We start from the raw sequence: 23769 nt of genomic DNA, 5'->3' as shown, positions 1-23769 counted from the left end.
TGAAAACACAGTCCTCAATGAACGGGACATTTTCAATTAGTTCATGTTTCTGTGGATCACTGTGTCTTACTGCGGGAAGATACGGTTCAGCATCAACTTTATTCCTGTTTTTCTTTTCTTTTGTAGATGTAAGCATCAAGAAAGCTTACTTACAAATTTAAGTAAATGAGAATGGAAATTTTGCTATTCCAATGTCATTCATTTCTTTGAATTCTTTCCAGTTATACATAAAAAAGTGTTCTATATCAAATTTATTTCTTAATAATTAGCTGGTAATCAGGTCCTTCTTCAGTGTTAATGAAAGCAATGAATTGGAAACCACTTGACTGGCAAAAAGTGTCATCAGAATGTCACTCATTTTGTCAACACCAATACTGTTCCTCTATTTGTGTCTCTGGAGGTTTCTACACCTTGCAGCCATGCCTCATACTTTTGGCATGGGTGAGAAATATGCCATCCATATTTTTTCTGTGTCAAGGCAGAGACAGGGAATTGTGAAAGGGGAGGTAGGAGATTCTGCAGGTTACCTTTTCCTCAGTTGGATGGATTTTGGAAACCTGAGAAAGTGAATCATCTAGCAATTGATTCCTTTAAAACTATCTGTGCCTACACATGCTTTGAAAAATCTTCATATGCCCCTAAGAGTCTATGTATACTTATCTTTTTTTTTTTTTTTTTAAAGACAGAGTCTCACTTTGTCACCCCCGGTGGTGTGTCGCGGCGTCACAGCTCACAGCAACCTCCAGCTCTTGGGCTTAAGCAATTCCCTTGCCTCATCCTCCTGAGTAGCTGGGTCTACAGGTGCCCACCACAATGCCTGGCTATTTTTTTGTTGCAGTTTAGCTGGTGTCAGGTTTGAACCCACCACCCTCAGTATAGGGGGCCGGCGCCCTACTCACTGAGTCATAGGCGCCGCCCATGTATACTTATCTTTTAATGATAACTGCTTCAACCCAGGGGGATCTTGATTTTTAGTACTTATCAGAATTGCTTGGTGAGCTTGCAAAATACTCTCGTGATTCTAATTCAGGAGGTCTGGGCTGGAGCCCAAAACTTTGCATTCTAAGTACACTTCCTCCTCTCCCAGCACAGGTTGTCTGTGATGAGGAAATCCTAGGCTACTGTAGGTATAAGATACAGAAGGTGGTTTGTTTTGGGGCTGCAAAGCATATGAGCTTAACAACCTGTGGTCTTTTTTCTTAGGTAAGGCCCCTGAATGAGGCTGAGGCAGCTGCCTAGTTGTTTTGTGTGGCCCTACAGGGCTCAGGAGAGTGAACAAAATAATAGCTCTTCTTGGGTATTGGTTCCTGGCCAAATCCATTTCTAATAATTGCCTCCCCCAATCTTGCTCTTTCCTCACTTAGCAGATGGCAAATTCTCTGAGATTGCTCATGTGCTATGATTAGTCCACAAGTCAAAGGAAGGTTGTGCATCTTTTTAAAAGAATGGTTGCAGGTAGTGGTGTGCTGGTTTCAGCTTGTGAGAGTTTATCATTAAAATTGGCAAGCAAGGCTGGGTGCATGGCTCACACCTGTAATATTAGCACTTGGGGAAGGTGAGGAGGGAAGACTGCTTGACCTCGGATGTTGGAGACCAACCTGAGCAGAAGCAAGACCACATCTTCACTAAAAGTAGAAAATTTAACTGGGCTGTTGCAGTGGATCCCTGTAGTCCCACCTACTCAAGAGGCTGAGGCAGAAGGATCGCTTGAACCTAGAGTCTGAGTTTACTGTGAGCTATGATGATGCCGTGGTACTCTAGCCTGGGCAACAGAACAAGACTCTGTCAAGGAAAAAAAAATTCACAAGCTACTTGTTAAATATAGCCATAATAAAACTTTAAATCACAACAGAGTAAGTTATAGATATAGGCAATAAATGCTCAAAACGTATCACTTCCTAGTTATTTTACCATGTTGTACTATTATTTATGATCTTTAGGTTATTTTTATTGTCTCTTTATGGTAGACATACTATTGTCTCTTTATGGTGCTATTATTGTGTACCGTGTTAGGTGGTCGCATTGTTATCTTGAAATTGGCCACACTGTGACTACTGATACCATGAAATTGGCAAAGGCTACAAATCTGGGTTGTTTTTTGGGGCGGGGGTGAGTAAAAATTTACTAGCGCTACTGGTTGTAAGCTCTGGGCAACCCATGATCCTATTTGTCTCTTGGTCCAAATGAGTTTGCTACTTGAACTTCTATTCCTAGCTCCAGGATTCTTCAACTTAAGGATGCAAAACAATCCCCTAGAAAGTTGAAGGTGAAGACAGATCACAATTTGAGAAGTCTCCATCGATCTGAAGGAAGATGACCTCCAGAAAGGAAAAACAAAATGTCCTGCTCTTGACATTAATGCATGAAAGTGAAAATCTTTCATGTAATTGTTTGTATTTATATGCTTAAAATAAATCCTTTCCCTAATGGAGATGTACAAAAGCTTGGCTGACTGAACTCAGCCTCTAATGGTTTATTCCTTTGACTTAGTGAGTGCCCATGTCAAGGCAAAAATTGAGCTAATGAACTCACTTTTCAATCTCTCATCAAATACTCTAACCTTTTTCATATTGTCCTACACATGGCGAGAAACTCAATTCAAACTGAATATTTGTTGACCATTAATTGCAAGGCCTTGTAATGGACTTTTTTTTTTTTTTTGCAGTTTTTGGCCGGGGCTGGGTTTGAACCTGCCACCTCTGGTATATGGGGCCGGCGCCCTACTCCCTTGAGCCACAGGCACTGCCCATAATCGACTTTTATATACATAAAAGTCATGGGTGAGGTCAATATATAACAATAATGAAGTAGAATAATTCTCTTCTATATCTATTTCAACTTGATTCTCTAGGGGTTTGAGGCTTTCTGCCACCTTCTACTCTCATTACAACCTGTGTGTACCAGCTGCTGCCACCTTTGCAGTCTGTCGGGCCCCTCCACCCCCATACTTTGGACTTCACCACTCCTGCTTTTGGTACCAACAGAGGTTCATTGAGACCAAGTAGAAGACGACTGTCCTGATTAAGGACTCTGACTTCCCAGTCTAGGTTCAATTTTTCTTTTTGGCTTCGCTTTTATTTATTTATTGAGGCAGAGTCTCACTCTGTCACCCTGGGTACAGTGCTGTGGCATCATAGCTCACAGCAACTGCAAATGCCTGGGTTTGAGCAATCCTCTTGCCTCAGCCTACCAAGTAGCTGGGACAACAGGCATGCAAAACATCCAGCTAGTTTTTTTCTATCTTTAGTAGAGACGGGGTCTCACTCTTGCTCAGGCTGGTTTCAAGCTCCTAAACTCCAGCAATCCATCTGCCTCAGCTTCCCAAAGTTCTAGGATTACAGGCGTGAGCCATGATGCCTGGCGTTTGGCTTTGCTTTTAATAGTTGAGTTTTACTTATGTTCAACAGGTTTAGAAAATGGATTTAGCTTGTTTGTGCTGCTTTACTAAATATTTTGTTTTGTAAATAAATTAGGTTAGGGTGGGCACTGTTCCCAGTCCTCAAATAAACAGTATTGCCTGGGCTCCGTGGCTCACACCTGTAATCTTAGCACTCTGGGAGGCCTATGTGGGTGGATTGCTTGAGCTAAGCCTGAGCAAGAGCAAGACCTCTGTCTTTACTGTAAATAGAAAAAATGACTGGGTGTTGTGGTGGGCACCTGTAGTCCCAGCTACTTGGGAGGCTGAGGCAGAAGGATCTCTTGAGCCCAAGAGTTTTAGGTTGCTGTGAGCTTCAATGACACCCCAGCACTCTACCCAGTATGACAAAGTGAGACTGTCTCAAAGAAAAACTTCTGAAACCAAAAATAGAATTCATTCTTTGTAATTCCATTAAAAGAGCTAACATCTTAATTAGAAATTATGACAATACATATACCTCTCTTTATCTCCTATTATTATATGTAGCAATAAAAACAGGTACAACCTGAATGTTCAACAGATTGCTTAAACTGTGCCCATATGATGGGCACTACCTCAAGTCAGGCGGTCCTGTTGATAGTACGCACCCTTGACGTGATGTAATGAAAAGAGCAATTTACCACAGTGGCCTTCTTCTCCATAGTCCGTAACCCCACTGGAATCATGAGAAAAGTGTCATACAAACCCAAATGGAGGGACATTCAACAAAATACTTGACTAGTACTCCTTAAAACTGTCAAGGTCATCAAAAGCATGGAATATTTGAGAAATTGTCACAGCTAAGGGGTCCCCAATGAAACATGATGCCAAAATATAATGTATCCTGGATGGGGTCTCAGAAGAGAAAAAGGACATGAGGCAAAGACTAGTGAAATCCAAATAAATTGTGGAGTTCAGTTAATAGTAATATAGCAGTGTTAGCTGGCTCCTTAGTTATGAAAAGTGTATGATGGCCTTGTAAGGTGTTAAGAAGGGAAAGTGGAAGCAGGGGATACAGGAACTCTTTGTATGCTCTCAGAAAATCAAAAGTATTCTAAAATGAAAATTTATATTAGAAAAGCATGCTGTGCTTCAATGCAATGTGATATCCTGAACTGAATCTTGGAGCTGAAAGAGGACATTAGTGGAAAAACTAGTGTGATTTGAGTAAAGTCTGGTGTTTAATCATAGTGTACCAACATTTAGTTTCTTAGTTTTGATGAATGTACCATAGTTATGTTAAATGTTAACATTAGAGGAAACTGGGTAAGGGAACTCTGTATTTTCTTTGCAACTTTTCTGTAAGTCAAAAGTTATGACAAAATAAAGTTTATTTTTTAAAAAAAAGATAACAGTGTAAGTCACAATAACTGAATGTAAGCGCAAAAAAATATATTTGCTTGTACAGCCCTAGATAAACTACATGATGCCATTGATTTATTTGGGATCCTGTGGTGAATCTCTCCCCTCATCTCCACATATATCCTTAATGCTAGATCCATTCAATAAACCTGAAAGTATTTCACATCCACGTATCCACAATGGAAAAGTGGCTAACCGGGGAAGCTAAGGTTTCCTAGGAAACTAGATGACCCACATATAGGGGGAAAAACAAAACAAAAAAGGCCAAGCTTCAGAACTGAGGGGAATAACAGATCAGTTTAAGTGAAGGGGTCTGTTAACCAAGGTCTATTAACTTAAAAGAGAGGACAGTTATGATTTTTCAGGATATAAGACAATGACTCTCAGCTGGGTGAGGGAGGGCACGAGATCAGAGAAAATGTTGACACAGTGAGTACTCCATTTTCTCTGCCTTACCTATAGGTTACTCATATACTCTTTTGCTCATATTGTCCTTGATGCTTGTACTATTACACGAACAAAGACTGGTCTGAGAACACGTTGTGGTCATGCGTTACTAGGAGTGGAATAGATAGGAAATGAGAGAAAAGGGGACATTTCTAGGACCACATAAGACGACAGTTCCAAACCTCTTACTTGTTTCTGTGGTCTTCTCCATCAGGCCCTGAGTTCTTTGGGCACAGAGATGTTGCCTTATTCTTCTCCAGGCCCAGCAGGGTTCTGTATACAATAGGTGCTCTATATCATGTGCTTAATGAATTAGTAAGGCAGGAAAGTAGAAACCAGTGCACCTGAGAAAGTTTTTCTCTTGTGAACTCATGGGGAAACATTTAGTACCAAACATGTCTATCTTCTCCTTTGCTACAACAAGGTAATTTAAAATACTCCGATAATTCAATTTTTCACTTTAGTAGGGAGATATGGCCTCTCACTCTCAAAATTATGCAACTGGAAATGGAATTTGGCAGATGCACATATTAACACACATTTCAAATAGAGAGCCACTACTCCACTATGTAATTTGAAGACCTGTGAGAATGACATGCTGTATTATACTGAGTCATTAATATTTTCATTCCAATTACAGTAAATCAGAAGAGGAAAAAGGCTCACTACTGTTTAGAAAACTTTCCAGAGAGATGGTTTTGAATTTGCTCAACTAGCAGAGTAGTTCTCAGTATGCCACAGCAAGTCCCTAATGAAGCTTTTACCAAAAAAGTAGTTGGAAATAAGGGAATATAATTACTTTTATTTAAAGCTAGGTTTAGTCTGTTAGAGCAAATAGGCTGTTGCTCTAAGATTATAAGATTGTGTTCAACTTTTTAAAGTATTAAGATGTTCTCTCTTTTATGAAGAGGGAATAGTAGATGGTAGCAGTTTAAAAAAGTGTCTTGAGTTGGCAAAAAAAAAATGTTGGTGCCCTATGTTAATCCCTAAAATGCTATGAGTCTATGACATCCCTATGTCTAGAAAGTATTTCTAAATGTGCTACTTTTTTGGGTCTGGGAGGGCACTCAGGAATTCAGAAGAGGCAGTAAGAAATGTACATTTGTTGAATATACCCATTGGCTAGGCACCATGCTTTACATATACATGATTTCTCAGCAAATCTTTACAATTTAAGTTAGGTATTCCCATATTACAGAGAAGGAAATGGAAGTTAATATAGGACAAATAACTCGCACAAGGGATGTGCTAGTAGAGGGAACCAAATTCAAGTTTACTTGACTCTAAAGCATCTGTTCTTTCTCACAATACCATATTTCTTATTATAGAAAGTATCTAATACTCATTTTAGGGACAAATGGCATTCAATTTTTCCTTGTAGATTTTTTTTTGGGACAGAGCCTCAAGCTGTCCCCCTAGGTAGAGTGCCCTGACATCACAGCTCACAGTAACCTCTAACTTCTGGGCTCAAGTGAGTCTCCTGCCTCAGCCTCCTAAATAGCTGGGACCACAGGCGCCCGCCACAATGCCTGGCTATTTTTTGGTTGCAGCCATCATTGTTGTTTGGCAGGCCCAGGCTGGATTCGAACCCGCCACCTTAGGTGTATGTGGCTGGTGCCTTAGCTGCTTGAGCCACAGGTGCCAAGCCCTTGTAGATGTTTTGATGTTATTTTTTCAAACTCACTTCCTGAATTATAGTCAGGAAACATACTGTGTTTCAGTATATATTCATATAGTGAGAGCAAGTGTCACTATCATGCTTTTAAGTTTGCATTTCAACTCTGTTTGTCTTTTTGTTCAAGTAACTATATAAAATCCATCAGGAGATATTCATGTGGTAACATCCATATGAATGTTGTTATCTACTGTTGAAACAACCAGCACCACAGCAGACTATAAGTACTGAGACAGAAGTCAGTGAAAACCAAGCTGTGTCAGAGTTGAAGACATCAAGCTCAAAAAAGAAACACACTGGACCAATCGCACTGCCATCCATACCTTGAGGCTAAAGAAACCATGACTGGTTATTAGAAAGCCACTGGCATAGTTTAATCTGTCAGGACTGAAGAGAATAAGGGAACAGGAGAATAAGGAAGCCAAAGTAAGCAAGGAGAGATGAGCAGAGAGAGGGGGGAAAGAAAGGAAGGAGAGATGGAGGGGTGAAAAAGACAGTATGGCACTGGCAACAGGAAGAAAAAAAGAAAGCAGCATAAAGGCAGACAATAGGTAATTTACTAGAAAGCCCAGAACACTCCAAGACCATGCTAGATTAACAAGGACATGACTGTGGCTCTCCGGCTTCTCACATACTGCAAACGAATGCAATATGAGGGGAGGGGGAAGGATGGGTGAAGGGAGGGTGATTGGTGGGACCACACCTACGGTGCATTTTACAAGGGTACATGTTAAATTTACTAAGTGTAGAGTATAAATGTCTTAACACAATAACTGGGAAAATGTGGTGAAGGCTATGTTAACTAGTTTGATTAAAGTATTTCAATTGTATAAAACCAGCACATTGTACCCCATGATTGTGTTAATGTACACAGCTATGAAAAAAAAAAACTTAAAAAAAAGAACATATAAGCATATAGATGAATTCTTAGCAGTGTTCAGTTTAAAACGGAATTAAAAAAAATCAAAGGAATGTAACTAATGTATTATAATTTAGGGGTCTAAAACCTGGTCTTCTGTTTGCTAACAATTAAATGATTAAAACAAGAGTTTATATTTCTTGCAGTATTCGATTTACTTAAGTCATCTCAAATTAAAGTCATGTTTAAACAAGTGTTGGCAACCAACTTTTAATAATACATATTTAATTTTCAGAAACATATGCTAACCATCAACAACATGATTGGGGTTTCATTGCCCCATATGTTATTTCATTGGTACATTATATTGATATTTACAAAGGCTTTCAAATTCAACACAAAACGAAACAGCTTTTTAAAAACTACAATGCTTTAAAAAAAATGTAAACAGTTCATTTTTACATTATTGTAAAAAAGAAGACTCACTCCTTAATGCGGCTTAATTTTTTTTAAGTGAGCAAAGCCTGGTGCTCATGGATAAAGAATGAAAAGAATTCTTTACATAGAAACATTGTGCTCCAGTGTGCCAAAGGAAAAAAAAATTATATATACACATATAAAGAAAAGAATCTTAAGTCCACAATTTAGACCACAAAAAAAAAATCTTGTCCCAAATTGAGAAATTTATAAAAACCATTTACACATGGTTATTGACCTATTGAAAACCTATATAACATTTTCAAAACAATAACTCCGTCAAAAGATACCACTTTTCTTAGAAATGAAATTTTGTGCAAAAAAATTGTTTAAGCTAGAAACAAGACTATCCTCCCAGTAAGAGGCCAAAAGAGCCACTGAAATAATTTAACTCTGTTAGATTTAGTGCATGTAACCAAAAGGCACACACATGTGATTAATATATTAATATCTTTTCATGCAGAACCCTGCGCATGTTCATAATTATATAACAAAAACACAAACATAACAAACATAAGCCTAATGTTTGGCAATGTTATTCTAGCTACATTCTTTACTAGTCTATCACTCCATAGTTCCCTAGATCATTAACACTGCCTCTCAAAAAATATATTATATTTGAACAACTTTCAATAAAAATTAAAAAAAGAATGTTAGCCTGAAACACTATAATATTTTTTTTCAGTTCTGATACATGTAGAAACTTACTGATATGTTTATTTTAAATGTCACTTCAAATTAAGATACATTTTTTCTTTTGTTAATAAACACTTTGATTGCTCCAGTGAAGTCAGCAGAGAGAAGAACTTCTATGTTATCTGTCTTCATTATACCTTAAAAGCAGAAAAAATAGTTTTCAGTTGATTTTAAAGGAATATGAAGCCTGCTGCCACACAATTATGACATGGACGTGACCCTCTACCTTTCAGGGGGAAGATCCTCTCTCCACCTTTTCAGTCTCGTTTTCTAGCTGGTACCTGTAATCCTTTCATCTTGCTATACATTTCCTCCTCTCTGAGGTTTACTTCTACTTACTGTACTGTCTTAGCTGGTCTTTCCCTGACTTGAGGATATTATAGTCCCTTGTGAGTGACCTATAATGATGTTACTATTCTCTAGCCTGGGAGACAGAGTGAGACCCTGTCACATACAAACAAACCAACAAACAAAAAACTGGCGAGGGGTGGTAGTTCATGTCTGTAATCCCAGTACTCTGGGAGGCTAAGGCAGGAGGACTGCTTGAACTCAGGAGTTTGAGACCAGCCTGAGAAAGAGTAAATCCCGTCTCTACCAAAAAAAAAAAAAAAAAAAAAAAAAACAAACCCAGAAAAATTAGCTGGGCATTGTGGTGGGTATTTGTAGTCCCACCTACTCTGGATGCTGAGCAGAAGGACAACTTGAGCCCAGAAGCTTAAGGTTGCTGTGAGCTATACACTCTAGCTTGGGTGACAAAGTGAGACTCTGTCGCAATTTTTATTTTATTTTTTATATATATATGCATATATATATTTATATATTACATATAATGTTCTATAAAGCACAAGAATAATGAAGATGATAATGACAATATCTACTATATGCCAGGGATTGTTAGGTGCTTTACGTTTTATCTTTAATTCTTACCACAATTCTGTAAACTAGGTTATCACCTCCATTTTACATATGAGGAAAACTGATGCTCAAATTCCCAAATACGTCAGGAATAAAAATAAAGGGCAATCATATATAGGGTTCCCATAAAATTCATGTACAATTTAAAATAATTGCTAGGCCCTGGAAATACAACAATAAATAAGACACAAAGTTTTGTCCTCCTGGAGATTATAAACTAGTAGGAGAATGAGAATAAAAATAAAAATTTTTGTATTTGTATATCTTGTTTATACTTCTCTAAAGGGAACGGTTGTCTATAAAAAGATCTGAACTTTCAAATTTTTCATTTTTAATTCTCAGGTGAATTTGAAACAAGTAAAATTTGCAGGAAATATACTACTGACATGTTCAGAAATGGATATTTGTCAGCCATTATGTTGTGAACAAGAAATATTCTTTTTAAAATTTTTTTATTTAATTGTTGGTTATTTATTTTTTTTTTTGAGACAGAGTCTCACTACAACTCTTGGGCTTAAGCAATTCTCTTGCCTCAGCCTCCCAAGTAGCTGGGACTACAGGTGCCTGCCACAGTGCCCGGCTATATTCTTGTTGTGGTTGTCATTGTTGTTTAGTTGGCCTGGGCCAGGCTCGAACCTGCCAGCCTTGGTGCATGTGGATGGTGCCATAACCACTGGAGTATGGGCACTGAGCCAAGAAATATTCTTTATACTCATGAAAACATCATCATACCCAACACTAGGTCAATGAGGCTACTACTAAGTGATGACTAGAAAAAAATGTAGGACAAATAAAATATGACTACTTACCAGATGGGGTAGCATCCAAACCTTCAGCATCTTCATCTTTACTGTTCCCTTCTGATTTTTCAGATTGCGTATCCAAAGATACCATCAAACTAGGGTTTGGAGCAAAGATGGCTGACGTAACAACTGCATTATGTGCTGAGGGAATAAAATTACTTCAGGATAACTGATAAATTTGACACTAAACATCAAGACAAATACAATAGTGTTATATGCCAACTATTCTTAAAAACTAACATAGAAGTAACTAAGAGCAATTTAAAACCCCCCAAAAGGCTGGGCATGGTGGCTCATGCCTTCAAACTTAGCACCCTGGGAGGCTCAGGTGGGTGGACCACTTGAGCTCAGGAGTTCAAGACTAGCCTTAACAAGTGTGAGACCCCCATCTCTACTAAAAATAGAAAAACTAGCTGGGTATATGGCACATGTCTGTAGTCTGTAGTCCCAGCTATTTAGGAGGCTGAGACAAGAAGACCTCTTGACGTCAAGAGTTTGAGGTTGCTGTGAGCTATGATGATGCCATTGCACAGCACTCTAACCAGAGCCAACAAAGTGAGTTTCTGTCTCAAAAGCAAAATAAACCAAAACAAGATAAATAAAACTCAAAAATATTTTCTGAAAAAATACAATATATATAGGGTAGCGCCTGTGGCTCAAAGGAGTAGGACGCTGGCCCCATTATGCCGGAGGTGGCGCGTTCAAACCCAGCCCTGGCCAAAAACTGCAAAAAAAAAAAAAAAACAAACAAAAAAAAAACCATATATGAGTTCGAGATTCTGTGACTTCTCAAATTTTAGAAAAGGGTAAGTTCTTCCTTATATAGAAAAATTAAGCAAAACCAAATACAAAGCAACAGCAGCGATAATTGTCAAATTGCTTATCCAAATTAAAGCTTATACAAATTTACTTTTAGTATACCTCCACTTTAACTTGTCTTATGCAACATGCAAAAGTATGTATTTACTTACCTTTAATACCTTCCCAGAAGTCATTGCGATCTCTCCTGACTGAAGTAAACTTGCTTAGGTCATGGTAAGTACTCCAGATATAAACATATTTATCTTCTGAACCACTAACGAGGTAAGAAAAATCGTGGCTAAAATTGGGAAAGGAAGAAAAAAATTACGTGCGGTTTTATATTTTTTTAATGTTTCCTTCTATCGGTGCTTCTACTTTAAAATACTTAATACATAAAACATAGCTGAGGGAGCTTGTTGAAAACGTAGACTTAAAATCTCATTCTAGAGATTCTGAATGTGTAGGTCTGATGTATGGGCCTTGCATTTGAAGTTTCATCGAAACTCTTATGATGCTAGTTAACCCACACAGGGAGGACTGATGATTTAAGGGATAAAAGGGAGAGAGGCAGAGTACTTTACCAAATGGATTACTGAGTAATTCAAGAAGAAAGGAAAAATTGATAAGAAAAGGGCTGAAAAAGAGAGTTAGAAAGAAGAAAAGGCAGGTAACCCTATTTCAGGAGAACCTCCAGATCCAAAATTAAGAATTCAAATAATAATGATATGTAAAGGTATAAATACAGGACACTGTGCTGTAGGGTGTTAAAATGCTTTCTTAGCTTCCATATACCTAAAAGGCTCAAGACAATAGGGGTAGGGAAGATGGGCTATAAACCCCTCTTAAAAGATTACATGAAAGTACAAAAGCAAAAATCCTGAAACTGAAAGTCTTCTAATCCTGGCTCTGTAACAACTGTAACTTTAGGCCGATCAATTTTCTGAGTCTTGGTTTCTTCATCTGCAGAATAGAGGCAATTCTATCTCTAGATATCACACAGATGGACAAGATATAAGTATTATATGACGATAAAGTGAGATGCCAGTTGTAAACACGTAAAAAATGTGAAAACACCATATAAACATAAGGCATATATCAATGGAAAAATATGGATGGATAGGAAGGAAACATTCTCATCTCTTGTGGGAATTAATCATTGCCAATTTACCTGAAACTTGCTTTGATCTGGCTGCTGCTATTGACGTAACCCTTATATTTCATGGACAGTGACAAATCTCTCAGATCATATAATCTGATTCTAGAGTCATTTGAGGTTACTAGTATCTAAAAATAGATCAAAGGAAAAGCAAAAGTTATCATCTTTTAATGCAAGCTAAGCTGCAATGAAAAAGGTGTTACATGCATACAAAAGAAATGTACCACAAAATTAGAAAAGAGAGTATGTTTTTGTTAAGATACTAAGAGCTAACTTTCAAGAGTATATATACAGTGTTGAGAGAGATGGTTTTGAACACTACAGTACCTTATTTTCTCCAGGTAAAGGCTCAATGCCAGTAATTTTTCTTCCAACCTTGTTGCGCCCTCTAGTAGATCGGACATGTATTTGTGTATGGTATTTCAAATGCTAAAAAGAAATCATATATTTAAAATATCAGAATTAGAAGAAAACTCAAAGATCACCTGATCCAATTCTTAGACATGGTATTATTTGCCCTAATTTACATATTAAGCAGTTAAAGACCAGAGGGGATAAACAACTTGTCCAAAACCACAAGTGTTTTACTAAATATCTAATTATGTAATTTATATTAGATCATCATTTACCTCTGTATCATAGAAAATACATCTGCCATCATATGTCCCAATCACTGCATATTTGCCATTCTGACAGAAATTTGCAGCTGTGATTAATTTTGTCTGACCATCTACTTCATTCCACAAAGCTACTTTTTTATCAGGTATATTCCAAAGGCGGAGCTTTCCATCCAATGACCCACTTAGAAAATACCTGTCATCCTAAAAAAGATGGCAAGGGAGAAAGCTTTCATTTTACTACATCAAAAAAAAAAAAAAACTCCTTAACAAATCAAAATAGTCTATTAGAAGTTAATGTTAAAATGTAGATCTTATTGTAGAAGTATTATTCATGAAGCATTATTTTATGCACTAAAGGCAGTAACAACAACTAGAAACCTTACTGTTAACTTTGGAGAAATAAAGTTCTCATTACTTTATCACATCTTTAAACAGCTTTCCCTAAGGTATGGATGTTAACATTAATAAGATAATGTGTTTGAGTGTGTACTGTATGAAAGAAGATTCTATGATCAAATACCTTGGAGAAATTCTTGAAAATTAAACAGGATTCTCAGTTAACTTGCATTCTGAATCTCCAAAGAAGGGGTAATGTGGGTAGCATTTTCCAACTTATTTAACCACGGACTTATGGGGGGGGGCATTAAGAGAGTTAGGTACGAATATCTAACAGGGCTTGCACCGCCAAAGAACATGCCTTGGGGAACATATCCTATATCATTCCTCCTCTCCGTACATGTAATGCTTGGATAAAAGAGTAAAATCAACTAGTGCCACACAAAACCAGACATTTTTTTCAACTCTAACATCATGCCAGCAGAGAATCACTTCACTATTAAAATCTCAAGCTTAAAACCAGAAGTTCTTAGGGCAATTTGACCACATAGGGGACATCTAGCAAAGTCTGGAGACATTTTAGTTGTCACAATAGGGGTAGGGGGTGGGGGGTGGTGGAGTGGGATGTAGGTGATAAAAGTCCAGAGATGCTGCTAAACATCCCATAATGCACCGGACAGCCTTCTCTCCTCCTGTAACAAAAAATGTCTACAGTGTCAGAGTTGAGAAACCCTGCTGTAAATGAAACCAGTCTTACCACTAAACTGGTCTAATTTCTGCTAACATAAGAATTAAAGATTAAGTAATTGGGATATCAAAATAAGAAACAAATTTTTTTTTTTCTGCTCAAGGTTATTATTCTTACTCACCTCCGAAAACTTTTAAGGACAATCTAGAAATGATGAACTTTTTATGGCTATGGGATAGCAGGCTTACTCAATGTCTATCAGTAGGAGAGCTGAACAAGTAAAAATACTTAAGTCTTCTAATTTGGAGTTTTATTTACATACATACGTATACGTATATCTCCATCTGCTATTTCTCTTATAACTCTGCTACCTTTCTTCCAGTTGACGTTCTAATAAGAGTCATAGTTCCTAGAAAAAAAATGTCAACAGTACCCCATTCTTTCCCAACACCTCTAAAAACTCTCCAAATCAGTACTGTTTATAGAAACAGGGCTTTTGTAAAAGGTATTTACAAAATAAAAAAGGAAAAGAAATAGGGCTTTACAGTTTCCACAATAAAACCAAATAAAAATAGTATACAAAATTATTGACTAGACAGAAACTTTAATAAGTAATAAAATACTACATATATAACTATCAAAATCTATTATATCTTTCCAATCTGCTACTTTATAGCTAAAATGGTGGTGGGAAAGAAAAATTTGTTCAGTTACTGATGGGGTAAATCCATCCTTTTGTTACATCTTTGGGTGACAGGATGGGGGTGTTATTCAGAAAGAAGAATCTAATGACTTGTTCAAAACTGAAAAGGTATAAACATAGATTAAATATTTTTAACTATCAAAAGTTCTTAACTAAGTCTTTAAAGGATTCAGAATTATTACTGCCTATGTTTTAAGCCTGCTGAGGAAAGGAATTTATACTTAGAAAAAAGCCAGTCTTCTTTCTTAATCTGGGAAAAAAAGAGGAAGAAGCACAAATATGATTGAAATTCACATTAACAAGACAATGGGTGTTAAATGTACAGATGAAGACACCATTGGAAATGTAATCATATACCAATATATGGTGGGGGAGGGAAAGTCAGCGTAGAGTCAGGTAAAGTTCTCTATTTATTTTAATCTAGCTACTGGAGTCAGCACCAAAATTTGATTTCCCTTGAACTTATACTTGCAGAAAGTTAAAACTAATTTAGCCTTAAGCATCTGGTTGTTCTCTATCCTTTAAGGACGTACAATAGGTCTATAATTCCATGATAGATTTTTCTCCTTTGGCTGAAATCATACAAAATTCCTTCTTTCCAGCAGAAAGATATTAAGGGAATTCTCTACATTGAAAATGAATAAAGGGACAAGATCAACAATAGGAATTCAGTATATCTTGTAATGAATTTTGGTCTTTGCCTTTTTCAATATTTTCCTATCTCTTCTCTCCCCAATCTTCTCGTGACTATTCCCGCCCATGTACTTCCTTTTCTCATTTACCCATCTGCTGTCTCTTCTTCCTCCATCTCCAATATCTTTCATCTTTAATGGAATACTTTATTTCATTATTTATACCTTACATGTCTTATTAAATATTTGGGATGACTTTTTACTGTTATATTTAGAATATAACATTCCCCATATTTCCAATGTAGATTAGCAGAATATTTATTTCTTTCCTCACCTTTAAAGTAAAATGAAACATAAAATTAAACTGCTCTTAACTATGATCTATTAATATTTTCTTTGTAGTCTAACTGTTCTCCAGAGAAACCTGTTTCCCTCACTTTCCTCAGAGTATAACAAATAAAAAACGTATAAACAGTTACTTACTCTTGGATGGAAAGCTATGGCAGTGACAAAATCAATATGTTGAAAACAGCAAAGGCATTCTCTTCTGGAAATGTGCCATAACCTGACTGTTTTATCCATCGAAGAAGAAAGAAGAAAGTAGTTCTATGGAGTAAATGACATTAATCATTTGATCACCATATGAAAAAACTACTTATACAATAAAAGCGAACTTTTTGGCTTTATGTACCCCAACATTTGTTACATGTAGCATCAGAAAGAACAACAATTATCCAATTCACTTGGAAGATCCCATTTTTCCCAAACAATTAAATACTATATGTTATCAATTCTAAGACTTTTTCACATTACCTCTCCTGAAATTTGGATGAATTTTATAATCTATGTCAAAAGGAATCTGTCAGACACCAGCAGAAGAGTAAGGTATGCATTAGTTGGTATTGCCTGCACAAACTGGAACTTAGGGAGGAGTATAAGGCATCTATTCATAATATTTTCAGTTTATTTCAGTTATTTTCACATTGATAACACTGGTGAATGTTAACTTACATGAATCTCTAATTGTCCTTTAAAATGTCTTCAAAGGTCAGGCGTGGTGGCTCCTAGCACTCTGGGAGGCCGAGGCAGGTGAATTGCCTAAGCTCAGGAGTTTAAGACCAGCCTGAGTAAGAGTGAGACCCCATCTCTACTAAAAAGAGAAAAACTAGCCAGGTGTTGTGGCAGATGCCTGTAGTTCCAGCTACTCAGGAGGCTGAGGCAATAGGATCTTGAGCCAAGGAGTTTGAGCTTGTTGTGAGGTATGACTCCAGTGCCTCCTACTCAGGGCAACAATGTGCACTTGTCACACCCGAGATGAAAAAATTAAAGAATAGAAATTGTCAAATCTGCTGAGTGTGGTGGCTCATGCCTGTAATCTTAGCAGTCTGGGATGCCGAGGTGGATGGACTGCCTGAGCTCAGGACTTCAAGACCAGCTTAAGCCAGAGTGAGACCCTATCTCTACTAAAAATAGAAAAAGAAGCCAGGTATGGTGATGCATGCCTGTATTCCCATCTATTTGGGAGGATGAGGCAGGATGGCTTGAGATCAGGAGTTTGAATTGTTATAAAAAGAAAAAAAAGAAAAAAAAAGAAATTGTTAAATCTCTCAGAATACATAAGGGCATTTTCAAAGCTAGAAGAGGATAGTATAACAGATTTAGGCACTATTGTTATGACCCCATTGCCTAGGAACCAAACATCTACATGTCAAAAGTTTCAAGCTGGCAGAAACTCATTATTTCCTAAACACAATCTATTTAAAGTGGAGAACTATGAATTATACTGAATGAGGAAACTCAAACGAGACCCTGGTATCTTTGGTATGCCTAAAGGTACTAAACAAATTAAGGTCATGATAACATTTATTGAGTACTTAGGTGTTAACCATTGTTCTTAGCACTAAACAACAACCCTATGGGGGTAGGTATATTATTATTATCCCCTTTTACAAATGAGAACAGTGAGGCACAGAGAAGTTGAACAACTTGCCCAAGATTATACAACCCATAAGTGGCAGATTTGGGATTGTAAACCCAAGGTCTGGCTCCTGGCCCAGTGATTTTCAAGGGGTGTGTCATGAGAGGATCTTAGGTGTGCCACAAAAATTTCTAAAGATCATTAATTATTTTTGAAAGAAGTTCAAAGCAAAGTATATTCTGTTTTTTGCTCTTTTTTTTTTTGATCAACATAATTTAAGTGTGATGCAGAAGTTTAACTATAGGTTTAAGTGTGCTGTGAGATAAAAAAGGTTGAAAAACACTGCTGAAGCCACTACACTGTTCTGCAGAGTGTTTAAGTAGAGTGTGAGTTATGAAAACAAGATGCTTTGTGGCTTGCTGAAAGTAGTTAAGAATCTTTAATCTTTGATTTTAAGACTAAGTTGAGGGCTCAGTGCCTGCAGTGGTTACAGTGCCAGCCCCAAACACCAAAGCTGGCGGGTTCAAACCCGGCCCAGGCCAGCTGAACAACAACGACAACTGCAACAAAAAATAGCCAGGCGTTGTGGTGGGCACCTGAAGTCCCAGCTACTTGGGAGACTGAGGCAAGAGAATCGCTTAAGCCCAAGATTTGGAGGTTGCTGTGAGCTGAGACACCATAGCACTCTACCAAGGGTGACATGGTGACTCTGTCTAAAAAAAAAAAAAAAAAAAAAAAAAAAACAAAGACTAAGTTGAAATACTGATTTGCATGTGCAATTATAATAATGTATACTATTTTGGGGCAGTCTAAACGTATATATTTTATGTAACATACCTGTTTTAAAATAGAAATAGATGGCATACTTTATAATTAAAAGTAAAGATTGGTCCAGATGTAGTGGCTCACACCTATAATTCTAGCACTCTGGGAGGCCAAGGTGAGTTGATTGCCTGAGCTCAGGAATTTAGACCAGCTTAAACAAAAGCAAGACTCCATCTCTACTAAAATCAGAAAAACTAGCCGGGCTTAATAGGGGGCACCTATAGTCCCAGCTACTAGGGAGGCTGAGACAATAGGATCGCTTGAGCCCAGGAGTTTGAGGTTGATGTGAGCTACAATGCCACAGCACTTTACAAGGTGACAAAGTGAGAGTCTGTCTCAAAAAAAAAGAAAAAAGTGAAGAATTAAATAGTAGAATTTGGAAGATTTATGATAATCTGTGAAACACCTAATATTAATCATTTTTACTTTCAAGATCCATTCAGTTTAAAAAACATTTTGAAGACTGTATACAGTTTGCTTAATAATGTCCTGTTAATAACCATATAAAAACTAAACCTACGGCCCACAATTCATTAAAACTGACATTATTCAGTTCTTACAATAGTCCATTGTTGTAATGATATGAAAGAGATATAAAACATCCCTAAATTTTTTTTTTTGAGACAGAGTCTCTAGCTGTTGCCCTGGGTAACAGGGCATCATAGCCCACAGCAACCTCAAACTCCTGGGCTGAAGTGATCCACTTGCCTCAGTTTTTCTATTTCAGTAGAGACAGGGTCTCGCTTTTGCTCAGGCTGGTCTCTAACTTGTGAGCTCACGCAATCCATCTGCCTCGGCCTCTCAGGGTGCTAGGATTACAGGTTGAGCCACTGTGCCCGGCCCCAACATCCCTAAAATATTAAATGAAAGTGCTGAAGACATGTTAAGACTTGTTTTATTATAAAATGAGGTTTCTGTTCAATAGTTATTAAATAAATGAAATGAAAGAATTTTTCTATTTTTAAAATTATTTATTTATTTATTTATTTGAGACAGAGTTTCACTATGTTGCCCTTGGTGGAGTGCTGTGGCATCACAGCTCATAGCAACCTCCAACTCTTGGGCTTAAGCAATTCTCTTGTCTCAGCCTCCCAAGTAGCTGGGATTACAGGTGCCCACCGCAACACCCAGCTATTTTTTTTGCAGTTGTTTAGCTGGTTTGGGCCAGGTTCAAACCTAACACCCTTGGTGTATGTGGCTGGTGCCCTGCCTGAGCTATGGGTGACACCCTAAATAATTTTTCAAAACTAAGCCCTAATCTTAGGAATCAAACCATATAACTAGTTTTGTGATCTTAGATGGGTCAGAGGGGCCCAGTATCTTCATTTACAAAACAAAAGATTATCTCATGAGATTGTTATTTTAAGAATTAACGAAGTAATTTTTGGTATCTGGCACAAAAATAAGTCTTCAAGAAATAGAAAATCCACTACAAATACTGACTGTGCTAGACACTGAAGAGAAACAACAATAAGGTAATATCTAGCTCCTACCCTTGAAGAGTTTAGAATCTTGTTGCAGAAATTGTGTTCCTTTCCTCTAGATGGGGGTGAAGAGTTGGGGAGGTGAAGATAAGCTCTTAGAAACCATTACTATGTGGAGCAGAGATTCAGTAAAATAACTTGTCTACATCAGTGCTTTGTGTAGATGAAGTAAACTATTTGTGAAGAACTGTTTTTTTTTTTAATTTTCAATGAGTCATGGACTAAAAGTATTATAAAATATTGAACAATTATGAGAAAATGAAATTAAAACAAAAATCATATAAAATATAAGCCTATTATTATTAGTATACAAAATAGAAGCCCAGGTTTTTAAAAAAAAGTGAATAGGCATAAAATTATTCTGAAAAACTGCCATAAATATTTCTAAATAGTTCACTCTTGGTTTCTGTACTTCTTTCTTTACAAATTGGTTTTCTATATTCTTATCAGGGACTAGGGAGAAAGACCCAGTCTACTGACTGGCACCAGTCCTTAAAAATGCATAGTACTCACTTGAGACAAGTTAGTAGTTGAATTAGATAGTAAATCATATTACCGCTGCCTCTTAAGAGACTTGAGAAAAATGGAGAAAATGCTAGAAAAGTATAAAAAAAATTTATGATTTTTTTAATCTTTGGAATGTGTCCAATTATTTTTGTCATCTTGTTTTCTTACAGTGATTAGCTATCTAACATAGGAATAGGCTAGAGAATTAAAGCCATGGGGTTTGACTCTCAAATGCTCCTGAGCTATATTTTTTGAGGCATGTTTCTTAACCTGTATGAACCAGATTTTTAAAAAACCACCTTGGGAAGGAAATGTAACAACTTTATTAGGTTGTTTTGAGAGTACAAATAGAGAGCACCTGTAAAATACTTAAATTTTGTCTATGTTCTCAGTGCCTAAAATGCTACAAGGCACACAGTGATGATGATGGTCATCAACATTATTATCACAATCATAATAGCTAATATTAATTGAGCATTTACTATGTTCTAGGCAAGTGCTTTGTATTTACTAGCTCAGTTACTCTTTTCCTTTATAACTCTCTGAGGAAGCTATGTTTATTATGCCTATTTAGGAGTTGAGGCACAGTGGAGTTCACACAACTACAGGAGGCAGACTAGGAAGGAGTCTAGCTTCAAGTTCATTTTTTTTTTTTCAGTTTTTGGTTGGGGCTGGGTTTGAACCTGCCACCTCCAGCATATGGGGCTGGTGCCCTACTCCTTTGAGCCACAGGCGCAGCCCCAATCTCATGTTCTTAACCAGGTGGTAAAGTGATCAACATATATGTTTTGAGTAAATGAAAAGTACTTGGTGGACCTGCCACAGTGTCTCACACCTATAATCCTAGTACTCTGGGAGGCGAAGGCAGGTGGATTGCTTGAGCTCAGGAGTTCGAGAATAGACTGAGCAAGAGTGAGACCCTGTCTCTACTAAAAATGGAAAAACTAGCCGGATGTAGTGGTAGGTGCCTGTAGTCCCAGCTACTCAGGAGGCTGAGGCAAGAGGATAGATCAAACCTAAGAGTTTGAGGTTGCTGTGAGCTACGATGTCATAGCACTCTATCTAGGGTGACACAGTGACTCTGTCTCAAAAAAAAAAAATAACATCAAATGCTAGAGAAAGGTTAAGGAGAATTACTTCAAAGAACTCTTAATGGGTAGCGCCTGTGGCTCAGTAAGTAGTGCGCCGGTCCCATATACTGAGGGTGGCAGGTTCAAACCTGGCCCCAGCCAAACTGCAAAAGAAAAAAAAAGAACTCTTAATTTTAAGAGTTATAATGATTAATTTTATGTATCACCTTGGCTAGGCAATAATATCCAATTATTCAATCATCTATCTAGTTGTCACTGTGAAGGTATTTTGTAGATGTGGTTAACATCTACAGTCAGTCAGTTGACTATAAGTTAAGGAGATCACCCTGGGTGGTGTGGGTGGGCTTCATCCAATCAGGTGACTGGCTAAAAGATCAAGAACAGGTTTCCTGGAGAAGAAATTCAGCCTTTTAAGAGTACAGCATCAACTCCTCCAAGTTTCCAGCCTGTCAGCCAGGCCTACAGATTTCAAATTTGCTTGCCACCACAATTACATTCACCTATTCCTTAAAATAAACCTCTCTCTCTAAACACACACACACACACACACACACACACACACATATGTAAGTGTATATAAAAAGAATTTTTATTTCTCTGGAGAAACCTGACTAATAACAGTTGTCAACAGATTAAATTTCTTCCACTTAGTGTTAATTTTAGGGAAAATAATATGAGTTTGCTTTAAGAAAAAGTAAAATGAGTACAAGGCTTCCAATTAATTTACTTTGCTTTTTTTTAATTTTTGGAGATAGTCTCACTGGAGTATAGTGGCATCATCATGGTTCACAGCAAGGTCAAACTCCTGTGCTCAAACGATACTCCTGCCTCAGCCTCCTGAGTTGCTGGGACTATAGGCCTGTGCTACCACTCATGGCTATTTTTTTCTGTTTTTAGTAGAGTTGTGCCTGGTTCTTGCTGAGGTTGGTCTCAAACTCCTGAGCTCAAGCAATCCTCCTGCCTCGGCCTCCCAGGGTGTTAGGATTACAGGTATGAGCTACTGTGCCTGGCCTGCTTTGCACTTATTCTCTGTGAATATGATTATCAGATTAAGAACCCCTCAGATTTCTATATTCTGACATCTCATGGCACAGGATGAGGAAGGATTATAAAGACATAATTAGGGTTCAGTTTAAAAACCAGACTACCAGGTGAGGTCCAAGCTTGTTCTAGGATGTTCGAGAGGGGCATTATGACAGATGGGTTATAAAAAGCGTACATAATATTTAAACAGATATAGTAGGAGTTATTCAAAACAAGAGCTCAGGGAAGGCCAAAATACAGTATCTTTTGTGGTACATGAGGTTCTCCTGACATAGTTAAAATACATGGGCAGCACTGGTATCTGTGATATTATTTTATTAAATAAGCTGACTTTTCTCAATTTAAGTCTTTTATTTATTTGTTATTTTTTGGAGACAGAGTCTCTGTTGCCTTGGATAAGTGCCATGGTATCATAGCTCACAGCAACCTCAAACTCTTGGGCTCTTGTCTCAGCCACCTAAGTAGCTGAGACTACAGGTACCCACCACTACACCCAGCTAAATTTTCTACTTTTAGAAGAAGACAGGGTCTTGCTCTTGCTCAGGCTGGTCTCAAACTCCTGAGCTCAAGCAATCCACCAGCCTCGGCCTCCCATAGTGCTAGGATTATAGCCACCATGCCCAGTCTCAATTCAAGCCTTTTAAAATATTACCTTTGCCTCCAATATTCTTAGTATGCTTTAGATTATGATTACTGACAAATTTTAATACAAGGAGAGTGTACGATATCATGCAAAACTTCCAACAACTGCTTCATGCTTCAAACACCTTATATAAAATTTAAAATATCTCCTAGCTGCGCACAGTGGCTCATGTATGTAATCTTAGCACTCTGGAAGGATGAGGCTAGTGGATTGCTTGAGCTCAGGAGATGGAGAGCAGCCTGAGCAAGAGGAAGATCCTGTCTCTACTAAAAATAGAAAAACTAAAGCAAGGCAATAGCTTGAGCCCAAGAGGTTGAGGTTGCTGTGAGCTATGATGCCAAGGCACTCTACTCAAGTTGCCAAAGTGAGAATGTCTCAAAAAAAAAAAAAAAACCACGAAAACAAAAAACAAACAATGTAAAATATTTCCTTAAATTTTCACAAAACTGTTAACATATTGGAACAGTGACAAAATTGGCCCTTTATTGTGGAAACAATTTTGCTCTAAGGATAAAAAAATCACAAAATGAAGACTTAGCATTGGTCTGTAGATTATAATTGTTAAACATAAAATTAATAATTTTATGAATGTAGATTAGCCCTAAAGCAGGTTTGATGAGATGGATCAGATTTAACCTTTGTAAAGAAGTCAAAAAATTTTGTTAAGGTTAGTTACTTTGGCTCGGTGCC

The 23769-nt window shown here is 37.4% G+C and overlaps 1 protein-coding gene across 2 annotated transcripts in view; it reads right to left on the bottom strand.

Annotated features, from left to right (window-relative positions):
• Positions 1-7984: 7984 nt before the first annotated feature.
• Positions 7985-23769, bottom strand: part of WDR44 (WD repeat domain 44) — an 89254-nt gene continuing 73469 nt past the window's right edge. Inside the window, exons 14-20 of one of the 2 annotated variants that reach the window (XM_003796986.2) lie at positions 16051-16173; positions 13218-13409; positions 12916-13017; positions 12601-12716; positions 11603-11730; positions 10638-10772; positions 7985-9050 (exon numbers count right to left, since the gene is read on the bottom strand). In XM_003796986.2, the coding sequence (XP_003797034.1) occupies positions 8956-9050; positions 10638-10772; positions 11603-11730; positions 12601-12716; positions 12916-13017; positions 13218-13409; positions 16051-16173 (891 nt within the window). In that variant the 3' untranslated portion in view covers positions 7985-8955. The remainder of the gene's footprint in view (positions 9051-10637; positions 10773-11602; positions 11731-12600; positions 12717-12915; positions 13018-13217; positions 13410-16050; positions 16174-23769) is intronic. The other variant, XM_003796987.3, reaches the window with a different exon arrangement.

Source organism: Otolemur garnettii, unplaced genomic scaffold (genome assembly GCF_000181295.1).
Source record: "Otolemur garnettii isolate 467f Iridium unplaced genomic scaffold, OtoGar3 scaffold00110, whole genome shotgun sequence".
In the NCBI taxonomy this organism is placed as follows: domain Eukaryota; kingdom Metazoa; phylum Chordata; class Mammalia; order Primates; family Galagidae; genus Otolemur; species Otolemur garnettii.
The sequence above is the reverse complement of the archived record's forward strand: the minus strand, read 5'-3'. Positions and strand labels throughout refer to the sequence as shown.